Genomic DNA, 23,019 nt, shown 5'->3' on the forward strand with positions numbered 1-23,019 from the left:
GCAGGGCGATGGCAGCTAGCAATTCTATTCTCAGGAGCCCCTACGCTGAGTTTGAACCAGGTCCCCAGCAGGACATCAGTCAAGGCCTCATTAAAGGGCAGGAGAGGTTCCAAGTAGGAAAGACACGGCTGGAAGACCTCTGTTAAGATGTTTGTCTTGACCGCCACCGAAGGAAGCTGAAGGTCCAGGACCTCAGTTGCCCTTCGCACCACCATAGCATATGACGTTACCTCCTCCATAGCCACAGTAGGGGGAGAAAGACTACCAGAATCTAGAGAGGTGTCCAGTGCACTGGTCTCACCCGAATGCCTCATACCAGTCCATGTCTTCTGACTAGTCCAGTAAAGGGTCCACAGACCCTTCTCAATCTACCCCCATTTCCAGCCCTTCAGAACAAGGCTGAGGAACCAAACTGGGACCAAAAGGTCTGTCTGCGCCGGAAGTGGTGCCGGTAGGCGCTGATCCAGCTCTGGGGCATCAGGGATGATAAAGGGCCGATGCCGCAAGTAGGTGACGAAGGCATCGGATATCTCAGAAGGTTGCAGTGGCACGACCGGTATCGTTTGGATCCATTACCAGATCCATTGGGAGGGGGGGGGAGGGAGAGTAATAGGCACCCTATGAGCGTGTTGGGCCCCAAGGCCTAGTGGCAGGGTCAGGCCGACAAAAATATGAGGCACATGGTGCCATAATATTCCTCGAGTTGGGTGGGGGTTGATCCGGCTCCCAAGAAGGGGGGTAGGCAGGAGCATGGAGCCGACCCAGGCGCAGGTTCAGCCGAACGAAGCCTAGAATGCAGAGACTCCTCTGTACCACCAGCCGACCAACAGGAAGAAGTCCTTCAACTTATTGCGTTTCTTTCCTGACTGACTGAAAGACTGAGTGGAAGGATGAAGACTTAGGACCCCCGGAGCAGTGCCAAAACCATCCTCTCAACCTGGACAGAGAACGAGACCACCAGGGCAGCAAGAAGCTTTAAGGACCACTCTCAAAGTTTTGGATCCATGGCCTGGAAGTCGGAGCACGACTTCGAATCGTGGTCGCACTCCAGGCACCAAAGGCACACCAGGTGACTATTTGTTACCGACATGGCACGGTGACAGGCGCCACACAGCATTAATCCGGAAGCCACCTTGGACATTCTACATAGACAAAAAAAAAAACAAAAAAAAAAAAAAAAAAAAAAATCGCTGACAAAGTTGAAAAAAGCTTGTCAAAAAGTGACAGAGGGTAGCTTTCTTCACGGATCAGCGCTAACTGGCGCAAAAAAAAAAAAAAAAAGCAGTGTGCCGAGGGGGCGCCTATGTAGGTGATGTGGATGTCAAAACGGCAGAGACAACGCAGATGACAGCACGCGGAGACGACCGACGCCACCTACCAGCGAGTAAGGGTATTGCTTGAAGAAAATCTTCCGGATCCAGTCTGACACCTGGGAAATTCAAAGGTAAGGAATCTACGTCTAATCTCTCTATCAGATTTGAATTGTCTGCCTTTGACCCTGAACAGTGCTCCGCTGCTTTTTGAGCTAGGTTTGCAATATATAAATAGCACATACAAACCACATCCATTCATGCCAGAACTGCTCAAAGTATGGTTATCCTAGAAAGGGAAAGTAGATTAGTGAATTTCAATTTCAGGGGTTTTTGCTGCATTTTCAACGCCTTTTTATAGCTTCTCATTACAAAAAAAAAATAAAAAAGTGGATTATTTCTGATATTTATAACTCAACATAGACTTCACTGCTTGGTTTCACTCCAAAGAAAACGTCACTCAAAGCGTCATATATTCAGCATACACTGTAACCACGGAAATTTCACACACTGGTAACAAGAAAACTTGACCGATAGGCACTGCCATCAAGCTATCTATCTTAGGTCACTGCCAAGATCTCATGATTTAGCAGGGAGCATTTGCTAAGTCTGCGGGCTCCTAGGTTTGTTTTTCCTGGACAAAACATTCTCAAGAGGTTACTGCCAGAATAAGTGATTCGCAGGACAGGCGATTCAGTGTAAACACATTCCTAGATCCTTTGGGAAGAGGTTTAATTTCTGCATCCCTGATTTATGCCCTGGGCTGAAGAATGCCTCTCCAAAAGAAACAACTAAAAGACCCTCACGATGCATCTGTCGTTAACACACTTCTCTGTCGATAACATTTTCTGCGTAAATCTTGGTGCACAACATACCCCAAATTTCACACAGAATGCATCAGTTTGTCGAAAATGGTTTTGTGATTGTTAGGTGATAAGCAATGTATATAAATCTCTGTCCTGATTCGGCCTTTATCCCCCATAGGTCAAAGCACAGAAGAAATAGAGCTTTGACGCCCCGATTTAAAATATATAGTATCTTACACAAAATCTGCACAGTTTATTAATGTGAATAAGGCTTCAATGTCATATGAATGTTGTTTTAATTTAAAACAAAGAGCACTGTTAACACCACGCTCTTGACATAGTTGGTGACACTTTCTTCTGCTCTGCACTTCAGCCAACAAGTATTTCATACCTCAGAAGGAGGCTAGCAAGGGACTTTCGCAAGGCTTGGTCAGGTCAATAACTAAGTCTAATGCCATGTAGTGCGACCTATCTGGTAAGTATGTACTGCGTCTGCTCCGTGTTGAGTCGTGGTCAGTGGATACAGGGAAAGGTTTATTTTCAGAGGATCCTGTGCCCCAGTAGTGGCCAAGAACCCTTTGCGGTCATTAGGTCTCGCTGAGCCCCAGCGCTTGCGCTGGCTCGAAGTGACATTTTGTATGTGGGATTTTCAAAGTGCTGCTGGCTGGCCTAACGCTTGCGTTCACGCGATCGTGCACGCGCGCAGCCGTCCGCCAGCAGCACTTTGAAAACTCGTGTGCGTCATCGCGATCACTTGCGCTTTCAGAGCGATCGCGATGACGCACGCGCACACACAAACCCAACCTCACCCACAGGCCCTGACCATCCCGAACCGCAGACGTTTTCCTCCCGAGCAGCAGTGTCCTTTATCCCGGAACTTCCTCCACAGGCTTGATAGTTCCAAATTCCCTCAATAGTTTACCGTATGCCCCCAAGTAATTTGTGTAATGAGGTCACTTAACCATACAAATCGGGCTTTGCTCAGCACACGTACATTCCGACCCACTCTCAACAAATTTCAACCCTCCCTACTGAACCTTTTTAACATTTACCCATTTTTAGATTCTGCAGTGCATGTCAACACTCGTGCAGCTTGCCCTAGACGTCCGTGACAGTACTTGACTTCCTCGGTTGGTATTTCGACCAGAGAGGGAGGCTGTGCCAGGCATGGTGAGAGAACTACGAATTGTAACCCCATACTGTAAATAGCTCATAAAGTGCTGCTCAGTAACAAACAAAAAAAACCTCCAAATCAGGCACATTGTTTTAGACCCCTCGCACCATTACTTACCTGCTGCCCCTCCCACACTGGGCTGCACCTCACATTGGAGACCGCCCAGACGTCGTCAATGTTCGCGAGCTGGCTAGCCTGCCATGGCATGAACTCGTCCAACACTCGGCTGTACTGTACTAAGCGCGATAATATACATCTAAAATGGCCACTGGGGCTAAAACAAACACGCGGTCTAGTGTTTTAGGCATAGATAAACCCATGCAAGTCGTTACGGAACCCAGAACTCTGCACTTGACGAAGAGAAATCCACCAGGATCCGGTCTACTTTTTTTTCATATGCATCCTTTATATAGCGCAAACCCGACCCGAAGGTATTGGAGCGCTTTACATGAGCACCGTATTTACATTACATATTTAGGCACGGGGAGATTCAGTGATTTGCCCACAATCACAGGATGTGGACGCGACCCCGAGGCTCGATCCCTGGTTTCCTGCACCAAAGTCAACAGCGCCGACCAACCCGTAAGCCACCAGTATGCGTGATTGTTACACCTTACTCCTTAACGCTGCATCAGACAATGGCTAATCCTTTTAAGACTCCAAAACTTTCCATCATCGTTTTCAATGTTATTCTTACTGACCTACGTTCAACTCAACCTCGACGTATTCTTGCATAACAGAATCGACAAACGCTCCTATTATCTCACATCCAACGATCCATATTTCGCACATCACATCATTATCACATTTATTTTTTCACTTGATCATCACGCACTTTACTGAGACATCAGCAAAGATGGTATATTTCTCGACATAAAATGAAAACAGACAAATACTTTACTAGCAAACGCAGCATTTAAGACTTCCTTCAAAAGTAAACAGAAACCAATCAAATGTTAGGCAAGAAGAAAAAACAAGCATTTGACAAAGCCAGTTGCTCTGGCCCTTGTACAGCATATGCACTCAAAGACACAACATGCAGCACTCCACTCAAAACAGTCAAATCGGGTACCCACATTGCTGACAAGACACACTAAATGGTCACAGAGATCACACACACAAAGCAACATGCTTGAAGCACATGCACAGACCAACAACAGACAAGCCAAATGCAAGCAAAACACACTTTGAAGCACTCACACAAACACTGGTGTGTACCAACATGAGGGCACTAATGAACAAAAAGCAACTGAAATTTGGATACATGCAATAGATTGCACATACAGACAACAGATTTTAAACGTGTTAATACTACAAAATAGCACAAAGACACAAGTGATGGCCAAGCAAAAAGGTCTGCGTTGCAGTTTCAAGAGAAGCTTGGTGTGTTGGCTTTACCAATGTCTCCTGACAAGAAAACATTGCATGATGCAGCACAAGGTTCATCATAAGCGTTTGAAAGTATAAACAAGCATTGGCATAGCCAAGAGGTATCGCCTTTGGGACCTTATAAGTGTTTAGCCATGCAACAGTTTATGTAGTAGAGGCTGCCGAAAAAGGTTAATCATTACCACTCTCAAAGCCAGTAAACATCTTCGAAAAGCTGTTACAGAGATGAGATTGGAAAATGCTTGGAGAACTTTACATAAAGAGGACAGGGATTGCTTCTTTTTTCCACATGTCCATTTTTGATTATCGCACAAAGAGCTGGAGGAAGTAGGTGGAGAACAAATGGTATTATCCCCTTTTCAGACCCTGCAGATATAGGCTCCGATGGGACCTCAGGAAAAGCAGGAACCGCCAATTTAAACGGCAATACCCAGCTAATAAAGTGAAAAATTACACATTATTTCTACTTAGTTATCCATTGCAAAGGTATAACCTCTCCTGCCACAAACTGGGACACCCTTAAAGCGGTTGGTCAAGGAGAGGCCTCTCGGAGGTGTTAACATAGATTAGAGGATAGCATGTTAAGAAGAGACCTCGTAGTTAAAAACTGAACATAAACAACGAAGCATGCTTAAGCGTTTAAATCAGTACAACAGAAAGCTTAACTCCCTATATTCCAAAATGATTTAAGTGGAGCAAATTCTTCTTTGCTTATGGCAAACCTTTTACAGAACATGGAATAGGGTACGCAAGCAACTTGCCAACAGGCTCAGAACACACGCTAAGAGATGATCCATTGTTGAATGTAGGGTGAGATATGGAATGTAGTTTTTGATGAAGGCAGAAAGCTCATTATCTTTTGGCAATTTCATAATCAACTATATGATAGGGGGACTGTTATACTAGCAGGGGTGCAAGATTACTTGTAAAAGTCACTTTCATTATTAAATCCTGAGCAGCGACACAAGATGAAATCCCAATTGAGGTTGATGAAGTGTTTGGGCTCCAATAGGGCACTGGAACCAGCTACACTGCTAAAAGACCAATGGAGATGGATTAGTTACTTACCTGTAATCCTAGTTCTCTTCCAGGGGTATCCTCATCAAAGTCATAAGCACTGGAATATTCCCGCCCATGCGCGGGACCCCGGACACAATCATATATGTGATAAACATATATGTATCTCCACATATATATAATAAAAAAGTAAATGCAGCCTTTCATAACCAGAGCTGAATATTGCTGTAAGGACTCCACTGTATATTATAAATAATATATCTAATATAAACAATATATCATAAAAACAGGGAAGAAACAACAGCAAAGCATGTTTGAAAACTGTTTTAATGCTTAGCATTTAGCCCAAAACCTCAGATAGGACTGAAAGCATTGACAGCTCACAGGCTGCATTATAGAAAACTACAGCCTAGAAAGGCTAGAAAGATAACTCATAGAAACATAGAAAAACTGGCACCGTGCCTTTAAGGCAGCCATGACCCCTAGCCTCCCATCATGCCTCAGGGGTGACAGTTAGGTCAGTTGTTCTTTGCGGTGACACAAAGCCATGACACAAAGAATTTACAATTCCTTAAGAATAAGGATCCTTTGCCGGGGGAGGCGGGAGGGTTGCTTATGACTTTGAAGAGGATACCCCTGGAAGAGAACTAGGATTACAGGTAAGTAACTAATCCTTCTCTTCCAGGGGATCCTCAATAGTCATAAGCACTAGAATAGAATAGCGAGCCTCACCTCATCCACTGCGGGCAAAGGAAAATAATAATTAACAATCAAGCTCAGACAACTAAACTTGACAATTCAGACATTTCTCTTATCTGAACAGATTTCTCAAGGAGGCCTGGCCTACTTGAGTATCCGCCCTGGAGTCAGATTCAATACAATAATGCCTTGTGAAAGTATGCACAGATCTCCAGATTGCTGCCTTGCAAATTTCTCCCATCGGAACGTCATGCAAGAAAGCTACTGTAGCTGCTTTTCCCCTAGTGGAGTGTGCTTTAGGTGAAAACAATAGGGGTTTATTTGCCAGCTGGTAGGCCAATTTTATACAGGACACTATCCATCTGGAAATGGATCTTTTGGTAGCTTGAAAACCTGTCCTCATGGAACCATAATTTAAAAACAATTGCTCCGATTTTCTTATGACCTTTGTTCCCTCTAGATAGAATTTAAGCACTCTCTTAAGGTCTATTGAATGGAGAGGCCTTTCCGCAGGAGTTGTGGGATTGGGAAAAAAGGACGGCAAAGAAATTGACTGATTAACATGAAAATCAGATGCAACTTTCGGTAGAAAAGCAGGGTGAGTCCTTAATACTACTCTGTTGTGGTGAAAGATAGTATATGGCTCTTTGGAAGACAGCGCTTGGATTTCGCTTACTCTACGCGCTGATGTAATCGCGACTAAGAAAGCGGCATTCCATGTCAAATGCTGCAGCGTGGCTTTATGGATGGGCTCAAAAGGAGGACCCATCAATCTAGAGAGGACTAGATTCAACTCCCAAGGAGGAGAAGGAGGCCGAACAGGGGGATACACTTTTTTCAACCCCTCTAGGAAATCCTTGACCACTTGTAGTTGAAAAAAGGAAGGCTGGTTTGGAGACTTTCTGTAGGCCGTAATGGCAGCTAAATGCACTCTGATCGATGAATACTTCAACCCTGATTTAGCCAAGTACAAATAACCTCCTCCTGCCCTGTGGTTGGATTGAAATGATTACGAGTGCACCACAAGTAGAACCGTTTCCACTTAAAGGAGTACGAAGCCCTTGTGGAAGGTCTCTTTGCCTCCTTTAGTATATGCATACAGTCCTGTGGTAAGTTCAAATGTCCATATTGCAGGACCTCAGGTGCCATGTTGCCAAGTTCAGTGAGGGAAGGTTGGGATGTAGGATCTTCCCGTCCATCTTGGTCAGTAGGTCCGATCTGCAAGGAAGCCTCCTGTGGGGGTGCACCGACAGCTGTAATAGGTCCGGGTACCACCACTGCCGAGGCCAGTCTGGGGTCTATCAGGATCAGTGACATGTTGGACCGGATGAGCTTGGATACCACCTTTGGAATCGGAGGCAGGGGAGGAAAGGCGTATGCAAATATTCCGGACCAATCCATCAAAAGAGCATTCCCCTTCGTCCCTGGATGGTGGAACCTGGAGGCGAAGGCGTGGCATTTTTGTTTAGATCATCTGCAAACAGATCTATGGAAGGCTGCCCCCCACTGAGGGAAAATTTCTGCCACTACTTCATCGTTTAGCACCCAGTCTGGCTGATCTTCTAAGTGCCGGCTGAGTGCGTCTGCTCGCACGTTTCGTTCCCTTGGGAGGTGCACCGCTGTGACGGAGAGGCCTCGGGCTAGAAGCCAGTGCCATATCTTTTGAGCTTCCAGGGAGAAAGGGCGAGAACGCGTACCACCCTGTTTGTTGAGGTAATACATGGTGGTCGTGTTGTCCGTTTGGATGAGGACTGAGTTGGACACGATCGAGGGCTGACTTTGGCTCTTCGACGCCAATCATCGCCGAGTTGACGTCGACGGTGGACTGGAACTCCTCGACGCCGATCGTCGCCGGGTTGACAACGGCGGAGGCTCCCGAATTCTTGACGTCGAATGTAATAACGGATCTTCATGCCTGCGTTCTCTAGACGGCGAGCCCGCCGTCGACGGTCATTGTTTAGATGTATGTCCCTCCGGTGGCTGTTTTCTCAGCGCCGAGCCCGACGCTGATGGTATTGAAGAGGATCTGGGCCTCTTAGAGCCTTTTCTTACCGGAGACCTGCCTCTGGAAGCCTTTTCTGCCAGCCCATAAAGACGTATACGCTCCCTGTCTTTCAAAGTTCTTTTAGAGAGCGACTGGCAAGGGGGACAAGTCTTGGGGACATGATCTTTAGGCAGGCAAAGAATACAGACTGAGTGAGAGTCTGACCTGGCCTCCTTTTTTCCACAAGAAGGGCAGGGATCAAAAAGGAATGGCATTTTGAATGGGAAAAAAATGCCAAAAATTAGTCAGAAAAAGCAAACACCTTACTTGACTTGATGTAAGAAAATTTTCCTGAAAAAAGTAGATTATTTCTGAATAAAACCAGAAAAGAGTGGAGCTGTGTAACCAGGGTCCTGACTGAAGGAGCCGGAAAGAACAACTGACCTAACTGTCACCCCTGAGGCATGATGGGAAGCTAGGGGTCATGGCTGCCTTAAAGGCACGGTGCCAGTTTTTCTATGTTGCTATGAGTTAGCTTTCTAGCCTTTCTACAATGCAGCCTGTGAGCTGTCAATGCTTTCAGTCCTATCTGAGGTTTTGGGCTAAATCCTAAGCATTAAAACAGTTTTCAAACATGCTTTGCTGTTGTTTCTTCCCTGTTTTTATGATATATTGTTTATATTAGATATATTATTTATAATATACAGGGTAGTCCTTACAGCATTATTCAGCTCTGGTTATGAAAGGCTGCATTTACTTTTTTATTATATATATATATATATATATATATATATATATATATATATATATATATATATATATATATATATATATATATATATATATATATATATATATACATATATGTTTATCACATATATGATTATGTTTCCGGGGTCCTGCGCATGGGCGGGAATATTCTAGTGCTTATGACTATTGATGAGGATCCCCTGGAAGAGAACTTCTTGTATCGGTCATGGCCAATCTCTCTAATACCTTTATTGAGAAGGAAGGGATAACACCATAGATGACTGAGGCCGGCATCACTTGAATTACAAAGTTAGACCCTTTGGAAAGTACACTGTATTGTCCCACGTTACTGATTAACAGACACCCCACCATTATAACTGGAAGTTTAACCAACAGACCCCATAAATCCCATAGAGCCTGACCAGTCAGGTTTGTCCAGCGTAGACAAATGCATTACAAAATTAGAAAAATGATTCCTCCTTTAGAAATGGTTAGGGGAAGAACCTCCCTGCAGCCATGGTGATGTTAGCTGTTTAAATGCGTTAGCTAGTTTTTACATCGATTGGATCAGGGTAAATATTAAAGATCCCAAAGCAAGGATACTGCTTAATGGGAGGAACCCCTTAATCTTTATCTGAGGGATGAGACACGGTTAGCCCCCTATCACCACGTTTGGTTTAGCAATGGAGCCCTTCGCAGATATAGTATGGCAACATCAAAATGTAACAAGGATTCCTTTTGGACGTGCTGTGTATAAAATCAGCCTCTTTCACAATGACTTCCATCTCACTAGGGGAGCGATTTGGTGGACCTATAAAAAAAACATTCTGACTCTTAAGCAAGAACTGGAGAGTTATGGGACACCCTCAGGATTAAAAGTGAACTACAGGAGGTAGTCTAGTCTGTTCATCAGGTCTGAGGAGGTACAATGGCATGACAGCTTTACTCCTTTTCACTGGGAAACAAAATTGAACTAATAACTGGAAGTTCACTTGATGAGGCCTTGTGGCATTGATCAGACAGCTAACTTACTGAGACAGGGATGAGACTTAAAGGGATCTGGGGAAATTAACACGATTATATTATCTAGCTTGGCTGAATAAATAGGAACAATTAGCATAGGACCTCAGCTCTTATACCAGGCCATCACCCCTCTACCCACCAATAAATTGCAGTTCATCAATCTTTGATCAATACATTTTATGAGGTGGTAAGTAACCTGTAATTTGCAAGTGATGATCCCAATACCAACCGAACCAGCTGAGTTCACATGGATCCTGCACACAAATCTGCAGGACACTGTTGGACCGGACAGGGATTCCCAAGGCAGAAATGCCATGTGCAACACATAAGAGTGATGTGGCTTGTACTGGAAAAACTGAACTTTCTGGAATCGCACACTATGGGGTCAGTACATGCCCTTCTTGCCTCAACACTTGCCTCAACACTTTAATCCTCAGTTCATTCTAGGCAAACAACCAAAAGCATTTCAGATATGGTAGGAGGGGAACTGAAAAGCCATAGCTGATCTATTTGCAGCAATGTTCGCGTCCCTACCTTCAACTTCATTACTGGGTTATAAGAACACATATTAAGTTATCCACCAGTGGGGATCCTTACTGTGACAAATTCCTTAAAACCTACACAGGGGTGAAGGGACTTATTTAGTTCCTATTCAGCCTTCTTAATATCAAGCGACAATGGACCTGAGGTAGATAGATCAATGTAAATGGGATGCGCACATTGGCCTTCCTTTCGAGGAAGAAGACGGACTCGAACTATGGTGAGCTATCCCAAACAATTATAAAACCAAGGAATACAGGAAAAATCATTATAAAATAATGAGTCAATGGTACCTTACCACATACATTTCTAAATCATAGTGTGAGGTACTGAGGTTCAATGACATATGGTATGGTGGCCTATGCTTCCTCTCAAAAGGTTTGAAGCTTTGCATAGTGAATGCTCAGAGGTATGGGCCCTGGGTGGTGGTGATGAGCCTGTATGGGGAGCTCTCCCTCATGCATCTATAAATAGAAGAGGGCCCAGCACTGCTGCAATTTTATCTAAGAGACAGACCTTCTTGCAATAGATATTATGTCATATGCTCTGCATCAATGTTGACAAATTCCACAAGATATGGAACCCACAGATGCAATACTGTTTCATGCTGGATGTGGTATTAATTTCCCTGCAGAGACTGCAGCCTCTAGGCATATATTATTGGGTGTGCTTGAGTGTTTATTTTATTCTATGTTTGATAGGATTGTAACATTTGTTTGATGAGGGACCATGTTAGTTTATTTCCATTTCAGTCGCATAGATGGGTTAGGGATGGAGCTATGGGGGGTGGGGGGGAAATGGTTGTGTTGTTGTGGTATTTATGTTTATTTTGTACGGCTCACTGGGATTGGATGGTTCTTATTCTTTTTCCGTTTTGTCAATTTAAAACTCATTAAAATATTGAAAGAAAATAAAAATATATAAACAAGGTCTCCCTCCGGGACTAAAGAAAAGAATACATATAGGCATTTGCATCAAGAGAATCTGAGGGTCAGTTCATCAAGAATGATCAATGAGGGCGGAACAATGGGCGCTTTAAGGCATTTTACCCGAGCACCACCTTAAAGGGAAATGTTTTATAGAAACTAGTAAATTAGGAAATCTAAATTTTGTCCCCATAAATGTTATTCCCATGAATTACTAAGAACTGCAAACTCAACATTGCAACACTTTGCAACACTTTGCCTTCGCTTTCTCCTTAACCTATTCATATTTGCTCACATTCTCAATATATCTTCTGGTGATTATCTGCCTCCAGCCCATGAGAGCAGGTTGTGAAAAAGCAACTTTAAATTGCCATTCAATAGAGGTATGGGGCAAGAGGCTAGTGAAGGAAGAAAATGCAGAAAAACTGATGCAGCAGGGCTGCAAATAAGAGAAGGGAGAGTCAGTGAAGGGTAGCGGACTACTGGGAAGGATGGGATACAAAATGCTAAGAACCTCAGACAAGATTTGCTCATATTCTATGCATGCATGCAAACAGACCGGAATCAGACACAAACGCCCTCATTTGTAAACCCAAACATGACTTTCATTTAGCTTCCCCTCCCCTGGAAAAAAGCCTGCAATTCAACACTAGTCAATCAACTTCTCCCTATTATTTTTTCAAAACCTTTGTCGTTCGTGTTACCATACTTTGGCACATATGCCTTTGTACTGAGCAGTATGAATGTCAGACACAGCCATCTGCCCTGTTACCTTCTGCACGAGAGGTACTTCAGACAGTATATTTGATGAGAAAATACAATCTTAGGGGGCAGTAAAATGATGGCCCTCACAATACAGGAAGGTGCAGTATCAATAGTCAGGCTGCTAGTAATCAAATAATTTGTGGGCAGTTATTTGGAGTCCACAGAATGTCTGAACATCTGGAAAAGTTTCAGATAAATCTCGAGGGCAATCAAGTACTTGTTTTTAGAACAAGCAGTCCATGCACTGCCCAGTAGGACTGACGAAGAAGAGGGCACTAATTAATTATGAAGACCAGCTTTCCCGTTCTCTGATATTTTTGATGTAATTATGGTCTACCTATCAAACAAAATGTGATTATCCCACTATTTCCTCAGGATGATTACCTGTACAAGAGGTACACATTATTATATTAAAAAACAATGTGTTGATGAAAAAAAGTTACAATTTATGTATGTTTAAAGCTACATAGAACGCATTGTACTCATGACCGCATCTTTGTATGGTTCTTGTTCTGTAAGAAATTATAAATAAAAAGGAAAAACAACTAAAAGCTAAGAATTTTTGGTTCTAGTGGCATTAATAAATTAACAGACACTATAGCTAAGCTCAATCTCCACCTTCATTAAGCGCTTTTGTCTTTGGCTCAGAGATCATTATTTTAGTAGTTAGCAATTATTCCACACAAGTAAGGATAAGGATCAGAATATTCATACTTACATATCGTTCCCAGTCAATTTCTGCATAAAATCCATTTGGGGCTCCATTTGCTTTCTTCTGGAAGAGATTTAATAGTACAAGGAACATTTAAAAGAAATATTAACTTGTTGCTGATATTCAGTGATATGCACGATGAGAATTAACATGGTAGAGGTGGATTTGGAATTCTGTGTTTTTTCAAAATAAAGAAATGCTTAATTATTTGAGAACAAAAATAAAGTATTGCTTTATTTAAAATATGTCACTTACACTATAGCAGAATTGGAACTGGCAAACAACCTCCATAGGCAGTGGGGTTAAACATTTCTTAAATATATTCTGGCGACTTAAAAGTTTATAATAAATATTTCAGCAATGATTTATCAGTCAACTGAATTCAAGTCCCATCTGGAAACACTTGAGGCGTTCAAAGCCACTAGTAATTAATGATATTGTGCAATACTTGATGTAGTTGCAATTAAAAATACCACACGCACATAAGCACTGTGAGCTCTGTGCCTTTAACCCCTTCGCTGCTAGGTCTTTCACCCCCACCCTCCCCCGTGCTAAGCCTTTTTTTTGGCTATTTGGGATAGTACGCGCTTAGCACCCTGTAACTTTTTGACCACATAAGGTATCAACGCCAAATTTGCGTCCTTTTCTTCCAGCATCATGGGGATTCTAAAGGTACCCAGGATTTGTGGATTCCCTGGAGGGAACCCAGAAATTAGCCAAAATACAGCAAAAAGTGTTTTTTGGGGGGTGGGGGGGGGGGGGGGGGGAGGATGGAATAAAGTGCTGCAAATGAAAGCGTCTATTTTTTTCCCTGCAAATGGTATCAACAAAGGGGTTGTGAGGCTGAAATCAACATTTCCGAGCTTTTAGGGACAAGCAGACTTTTCAGAAAACCAATTTTTTTTACTCAGTTTTGGCATTTAACTGGGACATAGCCTATTTTTGCTATTTTTGTGCTTTTAAACTTTTTCCAGTTAATGGTAGAAATCGGTATGAAAGCAGTTATGGAACCTGGAAAGATACATTTTTACAAAGTAGACAACGTTCTGAATTCAGCAAGGGGTCATTTGTGTAGATCCTTCATGGTTTCTTTATAGAAACTAACAGTTGAATATAGGAACAATGGAAAATTTGTTGAAAAAAACAGTCATTTGTGCCAACGTTTTCACCTGTAACTTCTAATTATCATATAGAAAAAAGGTTTTACCCAGTTGCTTTTAGGTCAAAGAGGGGGGATAAAAGGCAATTACACAAGGTTTCAATCTCTTATCCGACCTGTCACTCTTTTGTCACCGGTAAGAACTCACGAGAAATCTTTTTTATATAGGTGCATCAACAATTCCCCATAAACAAAAACAACCCATTGTCTATAAAAAAAAAAATCTGTCTTTTTTTTTTATAAATCAAAAATATCAATTTTTCATATTTATCTTTTCTGTATTTTCTCTTTTTATATTCAATTAATCATAAAACATTTATATACATACAATCATTAATGTGGGCATTATACACATTATTGTCAAATCACAGTTGTTGGACAAATGAGAAACCCCCAAACACCACCATGAAGTCTGCATTCTCACCTCACATACTGTTCATACATCCTAACATACCACACAAAAAATATATATATATATTTTTTTAAAGCGATAAAATACACAGCTGGAAAGATCATATGGGATACATCTATTTGGCGTTTCCCAAGACCGACTATAACAAATATAATATATATTTGTATATCCTTCTTAGTTTAGTTTCAGGTGATCCTTGAAAGATTTCTTTTCCAGATGTGTCATAGCTGGTCTACGTACGTTTCGGTGAAATACTCTTTAGTATCACCTTCCTCAGAACCAATAAAAACAGTTCTTTGTTTCTATACAAGGGGGGTTCTCTGCAAATACAAATGCAATTCATATGAGATATGGGGAAATTATATGCTTAAGAGTCACTTTAGAAAGACTATTGTTATTTATTTCTTTTTTATTTGTTATTGTGGATTGATGCATGTCTCAAATAGGAGAAACAATGGCCCCCAATTAGAATGTATTGGCGCTGCCCGCTGGTGCTAGAAGTAATAGCAATGCTCACATATTATGATGTTAAAAGTATAACAAATGGGGGAGCTACTACCAAAAAATTAAAAAATTAGCCTAATAGTATATCATTGATGATCCCACCATGCCCGAGTCCTCTTACCGATATCGTTTTAATCTCAAGTTTCTTTCTGATCATCATCTGGCTCAAAGGTTGTTCAGATAGATCACCTGAAACAAAACTAAGGAGGATATACAAATAGATGTTCTAGTCGATCTTGGGAAATCACCAAATAGATGTATCCCATATGATCTTTCCAGCTGTGTATTTTATCGCATTAAAAAAATGTTTTTCTTTTTTGGGTGGTATGTTTGTTAGGATGTATGAACAGTATGCGAGGTGAGAATGCAGACTTCATGGTGTTATTTGGGGGTTTCTCATTTGTCCAACAACTGTGATTTGACAATAATGTGTATAATGTCCACATTAATGACTGGATGTATATAAATGTTTTATGCTTAATTGAATATAAAAAGAAAATATGAAAAATTGATATTTTTGTTTTAAAAAAAAAAAAGACGGATTTTTTTATAGACAATTAGTTGTTTTTGTTTATGGGGAATTGTTGATGCACCTATATAAAAAAGATTTCTCGTGAGTACTTACCGGTGACAAAAGAGTGACAGGTCGGATAAGAGGTTGAAACCTTGTGTAGTTGACTTCTAATTAGGACAGCTGTTGAAAGCAATATACCGTTACATCCGCTGGACCTTTTTGGTTGTGGGGAGATATAGGACTTGTAGGTTCACCAAGAACCCGACGAACCCAGAGCCAATAACTGAGCAGCATCTTGCAATGGTTTTTTATTATGTTCGGGTATATAGCAATTAATTTGGGAATATATTTACATGGAAAAATTGGTATGAAAGACACCCATGTATTTCTGAACTTGGAACAAAATATAGAGTTTAGTAACAGTAGATATTTGCACATTTCCGAAATGTTGAGTACCCATACTAGCATGAGAATTATATGACATTTTTCAAAGTGACCTTTTTTTACACATTGTGTTTCATTTGAAAGGCAGAAATGCATCAAAAGTAAATAGGTAATAACAGTTGCTCTACAATTCTGTGTTACCCTAAGTCTCCCAATAAAAATGGTACCTCAATTGTGTGAGTAGGCCTAGTGCCCGGGACAGGAAACGGCTCAAAACGCAACATGGACACACTTTATTTTTACAGTGAAAACTGACCCTTTTTTTTTTGCAAAGTGCCTAGCTGTAGATTTTGAACCCTAGCTCCGCCGGCACCTAGGGAAACCTAGCTAACCTATACATTTTTTTTAAACTAGACACCCAGGGGAATCCAGGATGGGGAGACTTGTCTGGCTCTCACTAGGTTATGTTACCCAGAATCCCTTGCAAACCTCCAAATTTGTCCAAAAAACCCATTTTCCTCACATTTCTGTGGTGGAAAGTTCTGGAATCTGTGTGGATCCACAAAATTCGACCCACCCCAAAGTCTTCAGAGAAAAATGCTACCTCACTTGTGTGGGTAGGCCTAGTGCCCGCGACAGTAAACTGCCCAAAACGCAACGTGGACACACCACATTTTCACAGTGAAAACTGACCCTTTTTTTTTTGCAAAGTGCCTAGCTGTAGATTTTGAACCCTAGCTCTGCTGGCACATAAGGAAACCTAGCAAACCTATACATTATAATTTTTTTTAAACTAGGCACCCAGGGGAATCCAGGATGGGGTGAGTTGTCTGGCTTTCACCAGGTTCTGTTACCCAGAATCCCTCAAAATTTGTAAAAAAAACAAAAAAAACAAAAAACATTTTCCTCACATTTCTGTGATGGAAAGTTCTGGAATTTGTGTGGATCCACAAAATTCCACCCACCCCGTACTCCCCAAAGTCTTCCGAGAAAAATGGTACTTCACTTGTGTGGGTGGGTCAAGAACCCGCGACAGGCAAGGGCCCAAAACCTATTGAGGCGACATCAAAATTATCGATCACAAAACAACCTGGTTTTGCAAGGGGGGTCCCATGAGTTTTTGGCCCCGGCGGCCATCTAGGGAAACCTACCAAACCCACACATTTCTAAAAACCTGACACCCGGGGGAGTGCAGCAAGGTATGGCTTGCATCGGTCCCCAAACATTTCCCTACCCAGAATCACCTCAATTTAGCTGCAAAACCCCCCCACTTTTTTCTCAAAGTTCTGTGTGGGAATGATCTGGAACCTGCGTGGATCCACAAATTTCCTACCATGCAGCGTTCCCCCAGGTCTTCCGATAAAAACTGTACCTCACTCGTGTGGTTGGGTCAAGTACCCGCGACAGACAAGGGCCCAAAATGTATTGAGGAGACATCAAAATGACCGATCGCAAAACAACCTGGTTCTGCAAGGGGAGTCACCTGTGTTTTGGCTCCGGGCTCGGCGGCCATTTTGGGAAACCTACCAAACCCACTAATTTCTGAAAACTAGACACCCGGGGAAGTCAAGCAAGGTATGGCTTGCGTGGGTCCCCCAACGTTTTCCTACCCAGAATCCCCTGCAAACCTCAAATGTAGCTGAAAAAAATTACTTTTTTCTCAAATTTCTGTGTGGGAAAGTTCTGAAGTCTACGTGGATCCACAAATTACCTACCACCTAGCTTTTCCCCAGGTCTCTCGATAAAAATGATACGTCACTCGCGTGGGTGGGTCAAGTACCAAAACGTATTGAGGAGGCATCAAAATTACCTTTCACAAAATCACCTGGTTTTTGCAAATGAGGGGGGCGGGGATTGTTACCTTGGTTTTTGACCCCAGGCTTAGCAGCCATCTTGGGAACCTACCAAACACACACATTTCTGAAAACTAGATACCCGGGGGAGTCCAGCGAGGTATAGCCTTCGTGAATCCCTCAAAGTTTTCCTACCCAGAATGCCTGCAAACCTCAGATTGGCAGTATAAGTATGACAGATGGCGACAGTACCACTCTCATCAAGTCAGGATGGTCCATCCTGCACCTGCCCCCCCCATTGTGATACTGACTGAGAGGAATACAGAAATGCAAACTGCCAACTATACCTAGCCATGTGACCCAGGAAATAGGCTGCAGGCCCCAAATGGTTAGGATAAAAAACTGTCAACTTTCGAAAAGTGATGTTTTCACAATTGTGACTTAAAATCTGACTTTACCATTAAAGAGGATTTTAAATTACAATTCCTCAGACACCAAACATGATATTTCTACCTGCTCACCCCAAAAAGTTAACACTTATTAAAAGTAATAAGGTAACCCGATGTATAGTATGGGCGAGGTAGGTCTCACAACAGAGAAACACATTTTTGAGTTTTACACTACCAGTACATGTATAACCTAAAAGTACATGTCCAAGTTTTTAAATACAGTGCACCCTGCCCTAAAGGTTGTTTAGGACCTACCCTATGGGGGACTTAAATGTATTAACAAGAATTGGCAAAGTGAATAGGTCTTGCCTATGCAAGATCTATTGACTTAAAAAAAAGAATAAGTTCTGGTATGGCGTGTCATTGCATACTATGGTATGGTATGGCTTGTCCTTGAATATGTGCAGATGAGTTATAGATGGATCTTGCATACAGACATGGGTTTATAATATACACTCATACATGTATGTATTTTTTTTTAGGGTACTTTAATGTGTTTTTTTTTTGTTTTAAAGAGCCGACAAGCATCCCAAGGTCCTATTCTGGGTTAATAACACCCCCAGAGCATTCTCGATTAAGTTGTCATTTTACATATCTTTTTTAAATGATGCAGGAAAAAAACACACACCAAAAATATACTAATGGGAGAAGATATTATACCAAGTCAGTGTATACCTCAGAAAATAAACACCTGCTAAAGGGTATTACTACACACACAAGCACAAAACATACAGTTTCACAAAAGTTCACGTACCTACGCACAGAAATCACTTTTGTTCTCTGTGCCTAAAGCGTTGCTAAGAAGAGTTTGGAAAAAATAAACAAACATTGGTCTCTTAAAACTACCAAAAAGTTTGGTACTATTTCTAGACGCCTAGATGGCTTTCGACACCATCGAATGGCCATACATGATGGCGGTGCGCAAACGAATGGGATTTGGACCACGATTTAAATCTTGACTCAGCCTCCTATACACAAACCTGCAGGCACAGGTAGTGGTCAACGGTGAGACCTCACGTATATTTCTGCTCCAACGTGGCACGAGACAGATGCCCCATGTCCACCCCCCCGGTCTTCTCGCTGGTTCTTGAGCCAGTGGCAGCATGGATCCGAAGGGATCCCATAATACGTGGGCTGCGCTGGTCGGAGGACAGGATCTCGTTGTATGCTGACTATATCCTTTTATATGTTGCGTCCCCCAGGCCTCCATAGCTAGAATACTAAACATCTTCCCCACGTTCGGTCGGTACTCAGAATATACCATCAACTGGGCCAAGACTGTAGTGTTGTCGTCTGTGGGCAGACACCGAATCAGACGGTGGATTGTGAGGCACAGGTGGCCACAGGCAGATTTCAATACCTGGGCATCTTGTAACAGCTGATCAGGCGCGCTTTCCGTCCCGTTCTCTACTACCTCCTGTGGAACACCTCAAAAGTGATGTTCACCACTGGCGAGCCCTTTCACTCTCACTCCTCAGTAGAGCGGCGCTGTTTAAAATGATGGCCCTGCCGAGATTCCTATATGTATTACAAAATATGCCCTTCCTGGTTCAAGACTCATATTTTAATTCGATAGTCGGTGAGGAGCGCTCCCTCCTTTGGGATGGCGGCTCCCCAAGGATCGCTCTCATTAAATTGACCCGTAGTTGGTACGATGGAGGGATCGCATTGCCACACTTCCAAAAGTATTACAGGGTAGCTCAACTCCCAACCATTAACCAATGGGTCCACCAACCGTTAACAGAGCCGGTGTACCATAAGGATCGGCTGGTAATGCAGCTGAGAGGGTATCTCCATGTGCTTTATACTGAACCACGACGACTCCCACTTGAGGGTCCCACGGCGGTGACGTTATTCCAGTGGCACACCGCTCTCTCCAAGTTAGGGAGGAAAACTAAACTCACCAAAGCCACACCACTTTCGGAATCCCAACAAGTAGGCGCCTCAGAAATAAGAAAAGGTTTCGCTAGGTGGGACTTACAAGGGATTTCGAGGCCGGGTGACCTCCACACGGATGTAGAGATGGTTTCATTCGAACACTTATAAAAAAAATATATGAACTGGCTCGGACGGAGTACTTCCGTTACTTGCAAATCCGCCATGTCATACAGGCGGCAGTGCCCCTGGGAGCTGAACTCCCCGAGTCGTCACTTCTGGAATGTAGACTCCTTGAGGAACACCTACCCAGAAAGGGATCTCGCTCACTTATAGAAAGCTGATTAATAATTTACCAAACACCCTTACAGTCCTGAAAGATCGCTGGAGCTTAGACACACCGGACTTGCAAGAGGAGGACTGGCCTGAAGCATTAGCCTCCCCGAGGAAAGTAGCAATCGGGGCCCGGTTCAGACTAGTTCAGCTCAAAATACTGCATAGGGTATACATTTCTTGCACTATATGTGAAAATGGGATGTAGGGTGGAAGCAACCTGTAACAGCGGGTATGGGGAGGTGGGGTCGTTCTACCATATAATATGGACGTGTCCGGTGACTCAGAACTACTGGCAGGCGATAGTGTTAAGCATTTCAGGGGTGGTGTCCCCCAAATGGTGCCTTTTGAATGGGTGGGAGGATACAAACCTGGGGCAAGCGGACCAAACCTGGGTAACCCTAGGTCTTATGTAGGAAAAACGAAATATAGCGCGCCACTGGGGAGCTACCCCGCATCCCCCCCCTGCTTCGTGACTGGAATAGAGATATGGACTGGTGCATGGTGGCGGAGAAAACGGTCTATGTAAAAAGAGGGTGTCCGAAAAAGTGAGGGAAAATCTGGACCAAATATAGGGGGAATCCATGTCCGCCTACTGTGGGTGAGTCAATTCTTTCCAACATTCATTCAGAGACCACCTGATAGAAACATCAGAATAACCGTGGGTAAAGAGGACATTGGCCTGGCCAAGGCCCTATGTGGATGCCCTGTGGTGGTGGGGGTGGGGGGGGGGGGGGGGAGGGAGGGTAATGGTGCTTGGTTGTGTATGCAATAATTACAATATAAAAATATTACTCTGCTCTGTTATAATCAAAAGATATTAAAGAAAAAAACTACCAAAAAGTTGTAGGTCTTTGTAAATGTATCCTGTGGCTGCTAAAGGTTAATTTGAAGTAGCTTCCCAAAGCTGTCAGGGCACGACAAACAAGGAGTGTCTTTAATTTCGACAAATTTACCGGATTCAGAGACGGTGTAAGTCGGAGCACCTGCTGTGTACAGTTCACCTGTGTTTCAAAGCATCCATAACTAGCTGGTAAAACACCTGTTAAGGTATGTTCAGGGCTCGTGATCCACATACCTCGTGCTGACACCAAATACTGGATTCAGGAATCCATCCTCACACCACTTCCAAGCTTCCAGGGAAGAGTAAGAACTATTACGTCCCATTTGGAATGAAACTTACTCGACAGAGTTTTGGTATAGTGTGCAATCTACTCTGGGAACAAATCACACAGCGGATTTCCCAAGTCAAAAGTTAAAATAGTCACAGTTTAGGTTTTGTAGGTAGAACCATTTCATGAAAAGTAATGCTAATGAGAGTGCTCGCATATAAGTTAGTTGAAACATGCTGCAACAGTGTAATTGATAAGTGTAGGACTAGGTGCCTGCCGTTGAGTGCACCCTCTTTTAAGTGGTGCAAGTAATTATAAAAATATTTCAGGCGCCATACCCAGGTATTGACTTTGCTAAGCCTCCTCTTAAGTCAATATGGGCCTGATTGCCCTTTTTTCTCCTATGTAGTGAATATGTCCCGGCATGAATATATGTCGCCTGTGAAACATAATTAATATCTAATGCAGTGCACGTTTTGACATGTAGTAAGCATGCTCTCTGTGCACAGGCTACACACACATCACACATTGAGGGAATTCTAGGAAATGGTTACCAACTTGAACAGGGCTACGACGACAATTATGAGTTCCAACATATTAGAAGCAGGTTGAGTTGACTAACTTATTAAGAACTTTAAACAATACCTAGTGGAAACAGGACCCAGAACTAATGCAAGGAGTAGTAAGACTCCTATAAAATCCCTGATAAACCCAGATGACTCCATGATTAGTTGTTCTAAGAAACAAATCTGTAAAGCCATTCGAAAGAGCAGACAAGACGCGGTCCCAGGTCCAAATGGAATACCAAATGCACTGTATAAAACCAATCTGGCATTTTGGCCGGACAGACTGACAGTAGTTTTCATCAGTTCCCTCCAATTGAAATCTATTCCGGCCTTGTGGAAAGGCTCAATAATCACCCCTGTCTCTGAAAAAGGTGACCGCTACCGCACGAAAAACTATCGTCTCATTACGTTAACAGATACTGAGGCAAAGTACTTTGCAGGTCCTTTTTTAAGTGATCTTCTGTCTTGGGCAAACGATAAGCACTTCATTCCTCCCACTCAATTAGGGTTTGTACAAGGGGACGAGACTGCAGCCAACATTTTATCATGGTCGGTAATTATAGTCAAGCAAAATTTGAAAATGCAACCTTTATCTTTGCTTTGTGGATTTTATGTCAGCATTAGACCATGTGCAGCGCAACCTTCTTTGGCGAAAACGGACTTCCTGGGGCATCCCCACACATCTCTTAAAAGCAATATAGCTGTAATATTCAGACACCTGGACGTAAATGGCGTAAATGCACATCCTACTAAGCTGGGAGGTATGCGCATATCGAATCTCCTATACGCAGATGACATGATACGCCAAACTCATGATAAGGTA

The 23,019-nt window shown here is 42.7% G+C and overlaps 1 protein-coding gene across 7 annotated transcripts in view; it reads right to left on the reverse strand.

The window, feature by feature from the left end:
* The window catches only part of SGIP1 (SH3GL interacting endocytic adaptor 1), a 1,140,118-nt gene that overhangs the window by 825,205 nt on the left and 291,894 nt on the right, over window positions 1-23,019 (reverse strand). For all 7 annotated transcript variants that reach the window (XM_085602350.1, XM_085602347.1, XM_085602346.1 and 4 more), the window contains exon 4: window positions 13,102-13,158. In XM_085602350.1, coding sequence (XP_085458476.1) covers window positions 13,102-13,158 — 57 coding nt within the window. The remainder of the gene's footprint in view (window positions 1-13,101; window positions 13,159-23,019) is intronic.

Source organism: Triturus cristatus, chromosome 4_2 (genome assembly GCF_964204655.1).
Source record: "Triturus cristatus chromosome 4_2, aTriCri1.1, whole genome shotgun sequence".
Classification (NCBI taxonomy): Eukaryota; Metazoa; Chordata; class Amphibia; order Caudata; family Salamandridae; genus Triturus; species Triturus cristatus.